This window comes from Cricetulus griseus, chromosome 5 (genome assembly GCF_003668045.3).
Source record: "Cricetulus griseus strain 17A/GY chromosome 5, alternate assembly CriGri-PICRH-1.0, whole genome shotgun sequence".
Lineage (NCBI taxonomy): Eukaryota > Metazoa > Chordata > Mammalia > Rodentia > Cricetidae > Cricetulus > Cricetulus griseus.
In genome coordinates this window covers 143,470,802-143,483,568 of record NC_048598.1, presented here as the reverse complement: position 1 = coordinate 143,483,568, position 12,767 = coordinate 143,470,802, and the positions used below count along the sequence as shown (strand labels likewise).

General features: G+C 42.2%; 1 protein-coding gene across 1 annotated transcript; it reads left to right on the top strand.

The window, feature by feature from the left end:
• The first annotated feature begins 3,482 nt into the window (after window positions 1-3,482).
• Window positions 3,483-12,430, top strand: Pnn (pinin, desmosome associated protein). The gene is made up of 9 exons (XM_027419657.2): window positions 3,483-3,669; window positions 4,336-4,407; window positions 5,112-5,180; window positions 5,559-5,631; window positions 5,715-5,809; window positions 5,943-6,018; window positions 8,545-8,700; window positions 8,779-8,917; window positions 9,864-12,430. Exons 1-9 carry the CDS (start codon window positions 3,557-3,559, stop codon window positions 11,249-11,251), a joined length of 2,181 nt encoding a protein of 726 aa, XP_027275458.1. The 5' UTR covers window positions 3,483-3,556; the 3' UTR covers window positions 11,252-12,430.
• Window positions 12,431-12,767: the final 337 nt, after the last annotated feature.

Sequence of the window (12,767 nt, the reverse complement as noted above, 5' to 3'; positions counted from 1 at the left end):
TCTTTCAGTTGCTCTTGACAAGTATTTTCTTCACAGCAATGAGAAAAGTTACTAATGTTGGGTCGCTGATGCCATCTCGGCAGAGGGGACCACCCTCACCTTATCTTGTATCTAGAACCTTCCCTAAGCTCATGGCATATAGAAGCCCTATGGTAGAAGTGCACATAGACAATAGGACTAAGTGGCTGATGTGCCCCAGCCCTAGGCAACCTGAGTTGTGGCCTTATACCCTATTTAGTACCATCACTACACCGCTAAACTCAGAGACCCCTCCCCTCCAAAGTCTACAGAAGTAAGGAATTTCCATTGTTCTGTAGGTTGCTATGGGATCTCCTATCCCAGCTTCCTTCTACGAAAGTGACTGACATTCTTAAAGGATATTTTCCCTGAAATCTGTCTAGGCACATCTGACTTAGGAACTTGGAATCATTGTTATTTAGAACAACTACATAGGTTTGTTTGTTTTGTTTTTCTAGGTGTAAACCCCTTTAAATATTTAAATTAGTTTATGTCATTCATCATACGAACTAAACATAAAACTTCCACCCGAAAGCCACACATGGTGATACAGCTGGCCTGTAATCATAGTATTTGGGAAGCAGAAGTAGAGAGTTTCAGCATAAAGGAAGGGGACAGATAGGAGGTACAGCTCCGTTCTCCCACAGCAGCCTGGGGGATTTTCATAATCTCTGTTTTTTTTTTTTTCTTTGTTTTTATTCAAGACAGGCTTTCCCTGTAGTTTTTGGAGCCTGTCCTGGAACTTACTTTGTAGTCTAGGCTGATCTCGAACTCAAGGAGATCCACCTGCCTCTGTTGGGATTATTGCCTGGCCATAATCCTTCTTTATTTTTCTTTCATAATCTCGCTCTCTTTTTGGGGGGGGGTCGAGACAGGGTTTCTCTGTGGCTTTGGAGGCTGTGCTGGAACTAGCTCTTACAGACCAGGCTGGCCTCAAACTCACAGAGATCCACCTGCATCTGTCTCCCAAATGCTGGGATTAAAGGTGTGTGCCACTACTGCCTGTCCTGTATGACTGTTATGCCTGCATGTGTGTCTATGCACTATTCAAATGCCTGGTGCCATTGGAAGCCAGAAGAAGGTGTCAGATCCCCTGGAACTACACATGGCTGAGAGCTGCCATGTGGATGTTGGGAAATCAAACCTTGGTCCTCTGGAAGAACAGTCAGTACTCTTAACCACTGAGCCGTCTCCCCAATAACATAAATTTATTTTATTTCTAATTGTGTGTGTGTATGTGTCTGTACATGTGCACAAAAGTCAGTGTGGGTGTTAGCAGAGGCCAGAAGGTGTAGGATACCCTAGAACTGGCGTTACAGATAGTTGTGAACCACCTGATGTGGGTGCTTAGAACCAGACTTGCGTCCTTTGCAAAAAACACCAATCAGTCTTTTGTTTGTTTGCTTGTTTTTTTTTTTTTTTTTTGAGACAGGGTTTCTCTGTGTACCCCTGGCTGTCCTGGAACTCACTCAGTAGACCAGGCAGGCCTCAAACTCACAGAGATCTGCCTGCCTCTGCTTCCTGAGCACTTGTTTCAAAGTCATAAGACACCACTGCCCGGCATCTGCAAACAATCTTAAACACTGAGCTGTTACTCCAACCTTCAAGGGCTAGGATTACAGGCATGCTCCACCAGTCCCAATACTAAGTAGGGTTCTGATAAGATCATTAAATTAGTGCACTATGTTAGAAACATGGACACGTTTTGTGTCTTCCCCCAGTGTTAGAGTTTATTTGGCTAATGAGGTGACTCACAGGGGAAAGGCAACTGCCACCAAGACCGACAACCTAAATTTCATCCCGAAATTCCATATGGTGAAAAGGAAAACTGTTGTTTTGTTTGTTTGTTTGTTTTGGTTTTTTCGAGACAGGGTTTCTCTGTGGCTTTTGGAGGCTGTCCTGGAACTAGCTCTAAAAGGAAAACTGACTCCATGAAGTTGTCCTCTGACCTCGTGTGTATACATACATATATGAACACATTGAAAATAAATTAAGCAAAATAAAATTTTGTTTCGTTTTGTTTTTTGAGACAGGGTTTCTCTGTATTGCTTTGGAGGTTGTCCTGGAACTTGATCTGTAAACCAGGATGGCCTCCAACTCACAGAGATCCACCTGCCTCTGCCTCCTGAGTGCTGGAACTAAAGGCGTGTGCCACCAATGCCCAGCTAAATATAATAAAAAAATTTTATATAATTTATAGAATGAATTTACTAGTCACATCTTTTCATTGGCTGCATTTTACCAACAAAATATTTTGTTTGATACCTGGCCTTTAGCATATAAGACACTATGGGTTCTTATAGTGTCATTACCTCTTAGATGGCATATTATATATCAAACTATATATATATGCATACACATATACATATATATACATACACACACACACACACACACACACACACATATATATATATATATATATATATATTGCCTTTTTTCGAGACAGGGTTTCTCTGTTGCTTTGGAGCCTATCCTGGAACTAGTTCTGTAAGCCAGGAGGCCTAAAACTCACAGAGATCCGCCTGCCTCTGCCTCCCCAGTGCAGAGATTAAAGGTATGTGTCACCACCACCTGGAAAAAATTCTCATTCTTTTTCATGAAGCAATCCTCTAAGGATTTGATCTCTGTGCAACGTTTTCTGAAATACAAGCTGTCCATCTATTCTGGAACACAACCAGTTCCAATGTTGGCTGTGCAGGAAGGTCAGAGGGAAATCTGGGAAACACACACAACAAAATACTGGCCACTTCCCCAGGCCCACTATTAAATTAGCGGGCTCTAGGCCTGGTGAAGATTAAGGCAGTCAGTCTTGCTCCGGTCAGATCACAAACGACCTCTCAATATAGATCTGACTTGACCTGCTTGACCTAGGGAAACCGAAGCCTCCATTCACTTATTATTAATAACCATTTTACCCAAGTTTCTAATATTTAACGACTAAGGCATGCGAAACGAAACGCAGTTTCCACAATTATTATCTGTTAGGAGGAAGACCCGTGGTGGTTCTTCGCTTTAGGTTCAGTTCACTTTAATGGAAGGCAGCCTGCACCTCCCTGCCCTCTGGGCATGCGCAACAGCCTATAAATTGCCATGCCCTTTCCTAACTAAATCTCTTGTGAAGGGAAAGAAGGGAAGATACAGTCGCTTCCGTCGCTTCCGTCCCCTGGGTGTGAGTGGATGTTTAAAATCGCTATAAAGTGAACGGCACCGCAGATTTAAGAGGGCTGCCTTCGCAGACGCGCAAGCTCGCGTCTACCACACGGACATAATCCCTCCCCGCTCTGCGCAAGAAGCAGAGCGCAACCACCCGCAGGCGGCGAGGGGGAGGAGCTGACCGCCGTGCCGGCTTCTCATTGGCCCGGAGTCACGGAGCTGCGGGCTTCTTCCCCTTCCGATCCCTGGGTGGTTGAGACCGAAAACTAAAGCCTGCGGTGATTGGCTGGGGCGGGCTGTCAGTCCTTCCGCGTCTGGCGGCGGGCGCGGCGCGGCACTGCGCGGCCTGTAGAGCAGTCGCGAAGCCTGCTGCAGAGAGAAGATGGCGGTCGCGGTGAGAACTTTGCAGGAGCAGCTGGAGAAGGCCAAAGAGAGCCTCAAGAACGTAGACGAGAACATCCGCAAGCTCACCGGGCGGGACCCAAATGATGTGAGGTAAGGGTGGGATGGAACATGCGAGGTGGGCGAGACACTCCTCGGGTCGGGGCGAACAGGGGCGAGAGGGCAGCCGGCCGGTTGTGGGCCGTCTGGGGTCAAGAAGCCTCTCTCCCGGGCAGCGGCCGAGCACGCTTCTCGGTTAGGGGGCGAGACGCCATCCCTGCGTCCCCGGGCGAGGGGAGCCAGGGCTTGCGGAGGCCGAGCGAACCTGACTGCGCGGCATGGCTTCCGCACCCGTGGGAAGGCCGAGACCACGGCTTCCCGCCCTTGGCGCCGCAGGCCCGGAACTGCAGTACAAAGCCCCTTCCCACCCCGCCGTCCCCCGGCCCGCGCCAAAGCGGAGATGCCCGGCCCATGCGGGTGGCCGCCTCTCTCCCTACCCTGGACTGTGTGTCCCTCCCTCCCTTGGGGCTGGCAGATAGGAGCTAATCCAGCCTTATTAATTAATGTGTAGCGGTTTCGAGGTAAATATATTTCCCGAAATACTGCGTTTGGGGAAACCAGGAAGAGGATAGTAATGTCCTGTCTCATAGAAGTGGCTCTGAAACCGTCGTTTTAGAACTGTGTTCAGTTTTCCTTAGGGTGTACCACACCTGTGGAAGTATATGATGCCCTTGCGGATGACTACATAGGATTTTTGAACTGATTATAAATCTTTTGTAGGCCCATCCAAGCCAGATTGCTGGCCCTTTCTGGTCCTGGTGGAGGTAGAGGACGTGGTAGTTTATTGCTAAGGTAAGATCTTTCATATATGCTAACTAATGCTAAAATTTATCAACTTAAAAGAGTTATCAGGAGCTGGGGTGGTGGTCCATACCTTTAGTCCTAGCACGCAGGAGGCAAAGGCAGTGTGGTCTAAAAACGAGTTCCAGGACTGTTACACAGAAAAATCCTGGGGGGTGCAGGTCGGGGGGAGGGGGATTAGGTTGAATCAAATATATAGATAGATGTAGTGACCTGCCAGGTTTCTAATAAATGTATTGCAAAAGTAGAGGTTGAGCCGGGCATTGGTGGCGCACACGTTTAATCCCAGTACTCGGAAGGAGGCAGAGGCAGGCGGATTTCTGAGTTAGAGGCCAGCCTGGTCTACAAGAGCTAGTTCCAGGACAGGCTCCAAAACAATACAGAGAAACCCTGTCTTGAAAAACAAAAACAACAGAGTAGGGGTGGAAGAATATTAATTAGAACTGTTTCATATAAGCTTAATTGTGTTTTTGAGTACTGTAAATGTTTTTTGGCATCCGAGAATATAATTGGTGGTGGTAAAGTGTTTTGCAAGCCCCAGCAAGGGAAGAAGGCAACTCTTTTCCTGTGGATGCTAAGTTTACTTCATTTGGAAATGTTTTTATTTTTATAAAATCAGTTAAAATCATTCACCAACTGGAAATATCAATTTATCCTATGTTTCTCAGTCTTTCTGTTGGATGTTTTAATTGCAGGCGTGGATTCTCAGATAGTGGAGGAGGACCCCCAGCCAAACAGAGAGACCTGGAAGGGGCAGTCAGTAGGTATGTTTTCAGATTTCTGAAGCATCGGTATATGCATCATCTACTTCTGTATTTGTATTGGGATTTAGTGGCCTGTGGCTTCTCTCTGGAGTCCCTTTGGGTGTTTGAACTGTGCTAGCCAGTGTCTTACAAAAGTCTGTGGGATTGGAAGAAGCAATACTTTCTGTTTTGTACTTTGAAAACCATTGTGAGAAACGTGGGTACAGTGAAAGAGCCAAGTTTTGTGTGAACATTTTGCTTCTATTTTTTCACTGACAGGTAAATGAGATATAAGCTGATAGCATGTGGCTTCTGGAGAGGAGTCCTAGAAAACTCCCTTCCCTTGATGTGCACTTGATTCTGCAGTTCTCATTTAGATTATTTTTTTTCCTGTGATAGGCTGGGTGGGGAGCGTCGGACAAGAAGAGAATCACGCCAGGAAAGCGACCCAGAAGATGATGATGTCAAAAAGGTATTGAAATTAAATATTAGTGCATTTTGAAAAGCATGTTACCCATGTGCAGGAAATCACCAATATTTCCTTTTCTCTTGTAGCCAGCACTGCAGTCTTCTGTTGTAGCTACCTCCAAAGAGCGTACACGTAGAGACCTCATCCAGGATCAAAATATGGATGAAAAGGGAAAGCAAAGGTATCTGCAGAACTTGTCTGATAATAGCATACTAAGAAAAATTACACTCTTTTAAATGCCTTTAGCATCTCTTAGAAAATGGCGGGTTTAGTGTGGGTCATGCAGACATTGATTTTCTTTTGCTTTTTCTTAGGAACCGACGAATATTTGGCTTGTTGATGGGCACCCTTCAAAAATTCAAACAAGAATCTACCGTTGCAACTGAAAGGGTATTGCTGCAATTTTTGTTTTTCCTCATTTACTCATTACCAAATAGGGCACTAACGTTTTTAAAAAGAGCTTGAACTTTTTGTTTGTTTGTTTGTTTGTTTGTTTGTTTTTCGAGCAGGGTTTCTCTGTGGCTTTGAAGGCTGTCCTGGAACTAGCTCTTGTAGACCAGACTGGTCACGAACTCACAAGAGATCCAACTGCCTCTGCCTCCCGAGTGCTGGGATTTAAAGGCGTTCGCCACCAATGCCCGGCTGAACATTCTCTTTACTTTTGTGATAAGGACTTTTGCTAAGCTAAGGCTAAGCTGGTATTCACTATGTAGCTAAGAATGGCCTTGAAGTCTTGATGTTCCTACTTCTACCTTAGAGGCCCTGGGATTTATCTGTTTACTTATGTGTTTACTCATTTATTTGTTTGGTAGGTTACCTGCCCACCTTTGAATTTTTGAGATGGGAGTCTCACTGTATAGCTCTGTTTGGTTAAACCTAACTATGTAAACCAGTCCAGTCTTGGCTTCAACAAGATCTGTCTGCTTCTATGTCCTGAGTGCTTGTGTTAAAGATGTGAGCCACCATTCCTGGCTTTTTAATAGGCTTTTGCCTTTATTTTATATGTATGGATTTTGCCTTTATATATGTGTGTGTACAGTGCCTGTGGAGGCAAGAAGAGGGTGTTGGGTTCTAGGGCTGGAGTCATAGAGTTGTGAGCTGTCCTGTGGGTGTTTGGAATCAAACACAGGTCCTCTTGGAAGAACATCTGGAGATTGTTTTTTGTTTTGTTTTGTTTTTTAAGTTCTGAGTCATTTTGACCAAAGAAAGTGTTGTTTTAGAGATAGTGTCTTAATGTAGTTCAGGCTGGTCTATACTCTTAAGATTTTTTGTTATGTTTATTTTATTGTGTATGTGGGTACAAGTATTCTATGTTGTCTTGTGAAGATGATAGGAAAACTTTGATGTGGACCCAGAGGATTGAAGTCCAGTTGTCAGCAAGTACCTTTATCAGATAGTCCATCTCACCTGGCCATGACCTCTTAATCCACCTGTATCAGTGCTGTGCTGGAATTATGGGCCTGTAACATTTTACCCAGCCTTAAAGCTTTTTAAAGATTCCTATTAAGAGCCTGTCTCAGAAATTCTTGTCCTAGAAGAGTGGTTCAGTTGTCAGAGTCCTTGCCTAGGACAGTTAAGGTTTAGGCTCAATTCCCAGTACAACCCTGGCCCTCTCACCACCACCCCTAAAGGGGGGGGGACTTCTTTAAAGACAGTAATACAAAGTAAAATCTAAGGAAACACTTTGAACCTTCAGAAATTGTTGAATTTTCAATTGGCCTTTTTCTATCCTTTTTAAATGTTCTTTGTATTGTTATAAAGAACCTGAATCTATAAATATTGAGGACTACATGGGTTCTAAGCTATAACGGTCTTGTTGTGATACCCACTTATTGTGATACACTTGGGTATCAAGTTTTCTTGGGGGGGGTTAATTACATTTATGTGGTAGGGCCATGTATATTGAGTGAAATCACATAACAATTTTTGGAGTTGATTATATTTCCCTCTGAGATGTGGGTTTTAGGGATTGAACTCAAGTTGTCAAGCTTTGAGGGCATTCACCTTTATCTGTTGAGCCATCTTAGTGGCTCTAGGTCTCAGATTCTTCTTCAAACAAGGAGTTTTGGGTTTTGCAACTAATCCAAGTATTTGGTTCTGTTTTGTCTTTTTGGACTGGGGTCTCATGTAATCCAGGCTGGCTTTGAACTACCTATAGAGCTGAGAATGACCTTGAGCAATTGGCTTCCTGCCTCCCACACCTACATTCTGGAATTACAGTCCTTAAGTCACCAGGACCAGCTCAAGGGTTGTAATTGAGTCTTACTATACACTCAAAGGCAGTTCTTGCCAATGGGGTTAATTGTGTATGTATATATATATCCCCAGCATGTGCTCTGGGAATGGAACTCAATTGCGCAGGTCTGGCACCAAGTGAGCCATATTGCAAATCTGGGTTAAGTTATATTAAAGAAACATTTATGATGCAATGGAATGGTTAATCTGTGACTAGTGACTTTTTATGGGAAAAGGCCTTAATCACTATTGCCTGACATTGTCATTTGCAATCAGTCCTAAGGATTAAATTATAATTACTTATATCTTGGGGCTGGAGAGATGCCTTAAGGTTAAGAACAGTGACTGCTCTTCCAGAGGACCTGAGTTCATTTCCCAGCAACCATATAGTGGCTCAAAACCATCTATAATGACATCTGGTGCCCTCTTCTGGTGTTTGGCATATATGCAGACAGAACACGGTATACATAATAAATAAATCTTTAAGAAAAAAAGAATAGCTCAATTTATTTAAAAAAATTACTAATATCTGAAAATGTAATGCAGATAAAAGTGCAAGTAAATTAATGTAGTAAAATTGTAAGTTTCAGGTAGTCAAGATATGTAGTATTTTTATTGTATTTGAAATAAAACTAAAACCTTGATTATTTTATGTACTAAATCAAGATTACTTATTTTTAGCAAAAGAGACGTCAAGAAATTGAACAAAAACTTGAAGTTCAGGCTGAAGAGGAGAGAAAGCAGGTTGAAAATGAGAGGAGAGAACTGTTTGAGGAGAGACGTGCTAAGCAGACAGAACTGCGACTTCTGGAACAGAAAGTTGAGCTTGCACAGCTGGTGAGCAATGTTTTTTAAGTACTAAATTAGATGGTCCTTCATGTTTACAAAGCACTGACCTTTTTACCTTTTCTTTAGCAAGAAGAATGGAATGAGCATAATGCCAAGATAATTAAGTATATAAGAACTAAGACAAAGCCCCATTTGTTCTATATTCCTGGAAGAATGTGTCCAGCTACCCAAAAGCTAATAGAAGAGTCACAGAGAAAAATGAATGGTAAGTCATGATGCCCATTTAGTAGAAATGATTTAATAGTTCAGTTTGGGGGGCTGGAGAGATGGCTCAGAGGTTAAGAACACTCACTGACTGCTCTTCCAGGGCTCCTAAGTTCAAATCCCAGCAACCACATGGTAGTTCACAACCATCTGTAGTGAGGTCTGGTGCCCTCTCTGGCCTACAGGCATACATGCAGACAGAACACTGCATACATAATAAATAAATAATTAAATCTTAAAAAAAAAAAGAATAGTTCAGTTTGGGGTTTTTATGGTATACTGAAATGGGTGGTGGGGTTAGGGTTTAGGAGTATTTTCTGCATATTGAGTTTAATCTCAGCCAGGTGGTGGTTCGTGCATGCCTTTAATCCAGTACTTGGGAGGCAGAGGCAGGAGGATCTCTGCAAATTCGAGGCCAGCCTGGTCTACAGAGCAAGTTCTAAGATGCACAAGAATGCTAAGGAAATAAGGCAGAATAAACATGAATTTATATCGGGTATTTACATGGAAGGTTAGACACCACTAGGTGGGTAATTGGCACTTTGTTGTGCCTGAGACCAGGAAAGGTAAAATGGTAGTTCTGCTTCAAGGAGATTTTGATTGTCTTCTAGCAAGAAGTTCAATAGCAAAGATGTCCAGGTTTGCAGGAGTATAATTCCTTGATCTATAGGTGTCCTGTCAGTGTGATTTTAATGTCAGTTTGTAATACATTTACCGTAACCGGTATTTTGTCATCTTTTTTGGAAAACATTTAGGGACTGGTAGTTTAGTTCATCTGTAGAGTGCTTGTCTAGCTTGAATAAGACCCCTGAGTTAAGTTCCCAACACTGTCTAAAAAAAAACCCCCTAGGCATATGAAAAGATGATTAGATGGTGGTGACAGTTTGTGACCTGGTTTAAAATTGTTATTTTTAATTTTCTTAACTACTGTAATTTTTATTGTTTAGCTTTATTTGAAGGTAGACGCATCGAATTTGCAGAACAAATAAATAAAATGGAGGCTAGGCCTAGAAGACAATCAATGAAGGAAAAAGAGCATCAGGTGGTGCGTAATGAAGACCAGAAGGCGGAACAAGAAGAGGGTAAGGTGGCTCAGCGAGAGGAAGAGTTGGAGGAGACAGGTAATCAGCACAATGATGTAGAAATAGAGGAGGCAGGAGAGGAAGAGGAAAAGGAAGCAGGTGTAGTTCATAGCGATGCAGAGAAAGAGCAGGAGGAGGAGGAACACAAGCAGGAAATGGAGGCTAAGATGGAGGAGGAAACTGAGGTAAGAGAAGGTGAGAAGCAACAGGATAGTCAGCCAGAAGAAGTTATGGATGTGTTAGAGATGGTTGAGAGTGTCAAAAATGTAATTGCTGAGCAGGAAGTAATGGAGACTAATCAAGTTGAAAGTATAGAACCTTCAGAAAATGAAACTAGCAAAGAATTGGAGCCAGAGATGGAGTTTGATGTTGAGCCAGATAAAGAATGTAAATCTCTTTCTCCTGGAAAAGAGAATGTTAATTCTCTGCATGTGGAAAAGGAGTCTGAGGAAAAAGAGGAAAAAGAAGATAAAGAACCTGAGCCCCAACCTGAGCCTATGGCTCAGCTTCTGCCCCCACCTCAGCCCCTGCCCCAGAGCCAGCCCCACCCTCAGCTGCACTCTCAGCCCCAACCTGTGCTCCAGTCCCAGCCTCTCACTCAGCCTGAGACTTTGCCATTAGCAGTTTTGCAGCCTCCACCTCAGGTTATTCAGGAGCAAGGGAATCTACTGCCTGAGCGGAAGGATTTTCCTATAGAGTCTATAAAACTCCCTGAGATGCCTGTAGAGCCAGTCTTGACAGTACATTCAGAAAACAAAAATAAAAACAAAACTAGGAGCAGAAGCAGAGGTCGAGCAAGAAATAAGACAAGTAAGAGTAGAAGCCGCAGCAGTAGCAGCAGTAGTTCCAGTAGCAGTTCTACCAGTAGCAGCAGTGGGAGCAGTTCCAGCAGTGGCAGCAGCAGTAGTCGGAGCAGTTCGAGTAGCAGTTCCAGCACCAGTGGGAGCAGCAGCAGAGACAGCAGCAGCAGCACTAGCAGTAGCAGTGACAGTAGAAGTCGCAGTAGGGGCCGAGGACATAACCGAGATAGAAAGCACAGGAGGAGCATGGACCGGAAGCGAAGGGACACTTCAGGACTAGAAAGAAGTCACAAATCTTCCAAAGGTGGTAGTAGTAGAGATACAAAAGGATCAAAGGATAAGAATTCCCGATCTGACAGAAAAAGGTCTATATCAGAAAGTAGTCGATCAGGCAAAAGATCTTCAAGAAGTGAAAGAGACCGAAAATCAGACAGGAAAGACAAAAGGCGTTAATGGAAGAAGCCAGGCTTTCTTAGCCTATTTGCAGCAGAAGATTTGATGAGTAAAAGGATTACCTTGTAAGGAGGATGCTGCCTTAAGAATTGCATGTTGTAAAAATTCTTTTTGGAAAATACAGACTGTTTGTTTACCAGACATTCTTGTACTTTTTGCATAATTTTGTAAGAGTTATTTATCAAAATTATGTGAGGTTCCAAAATATGTAAAAATAATAATAATAAAAAAAGATTAACATCCCTTGTCATCTTTTTTAAATACCCTATTACTCTTCAGTCAGAATCTGTATATTTTAATAGGTAAATCTTTAAATTGTTCCTTTATGTTCTGTACCATACATTGCTTTTGTAGAAATAAATGTGCATCTTTCATTATTTTTGGGATGTCCTTGTTAACACTTGTATAATAAATATCTTTATATCATTTTCAGTTTGTCACAAGATACTGAACATAATTAGAATGTTTTTGAAAGTTTCATCACTTGGATTTGCCTGATAACAGTTATTTTGAGTTACCAGGTCTTTACAGCTTTGACGAGGAATAGTTCTTTTTAAGCATTTAATTATTTCCTATCTTACTATTTTAATCTAAGCATTTTCCTGTTTTCATTTAAACCATTCAGTTGGTAGATAATTTAAACAGTATAATTTGGTTGTCATTTCATGGTTATGGGAACATCATTCTCTGTCCTCACAGCTACTTGTGTGATAACAACATAGTGTATAAATCTGTCATAGTTATCACCTCCTGGGTGGTGGGGGGGAGCGGTAAAAGTATCTTCTGAACTTGGTTTTTGAATTTGTGGTCTTGTCTTTTCTGTTGACTATAACTGAAACATGCCAGTATATGTTTTCAAGAATTTTTGTTTAAGGAAGTATTGTATGGAAGTTTACACAATGAAGGAAGCTCATCTAGGCTTGACTATGTAAACTATTCAGAAGTGTACCAAGTGATCATTAACTTTGTTTATAAATTTGTATGGACTTGGAGTATCTGTTGCCCATTACTATATGTGTGCAAATAAATGTGGCTTAGACTTGTGACTGTTTAAGATTAGTACTTGTATTAACATTCCTATGCATATGAGAGCATTTAAATGGCAGTGGTTATTTTCGAGTTGATATTTCAAAATTGTAGCTTTAGCTATCTACAAGTAAACAGTGCATGAAAAATGAACAGAATCTTCATTTAGTTTTGTGTCTGTACAACCCATGTGTTAAAGCAAATGTGAAAAGAATTCTTTTTTAAAATCCTTTTCTTGTGTTAAATGAACAAAAATCAAACTATAGAACCACCTACTAGACTCGTGAACCTGTTTACACCAAGACCCGGCTTAACAATTTGTACTCTTAGCAAAACTTGATCTTGTGCTGTGCGGTGGAATAAGTTGGTAAAGGAATTGCTAAATTTAAAATGGCTGAGGAGAAAAAGAGCATACTGGGTGGGGAGAGCCTCCAAGGAAGGTATATTCAACATTTTTTACTTAAATGTGTTTTGTCTGTGTGTATGTACA

Excerpts from the sequence above, each read along its gene's own strand:
- Pnn (XM_027419657.2), top strand. The coding sequence starts at position 3,557 with ATGGCGGTCGCGGTGAGAACTTTGCAGGAGCAGCTGGAGAAGGCCAAA. Across the intron at positions 5,632-5,714 it reads AAGATGATGATGTCAAAAAG|CCAGCACTGCAGTCTTCTGT; the intron begins GTATTGAAATTA and ends TTTCTCTTGTAG. Across the intron at positions 8,701-8,778 it reads AAGTTGAGCTTGCACAGCTG|CAAGAAGAATGGAATGAGCA; the intron begins GTGAGCAATGTT and ends CCTTTTCTTTAG.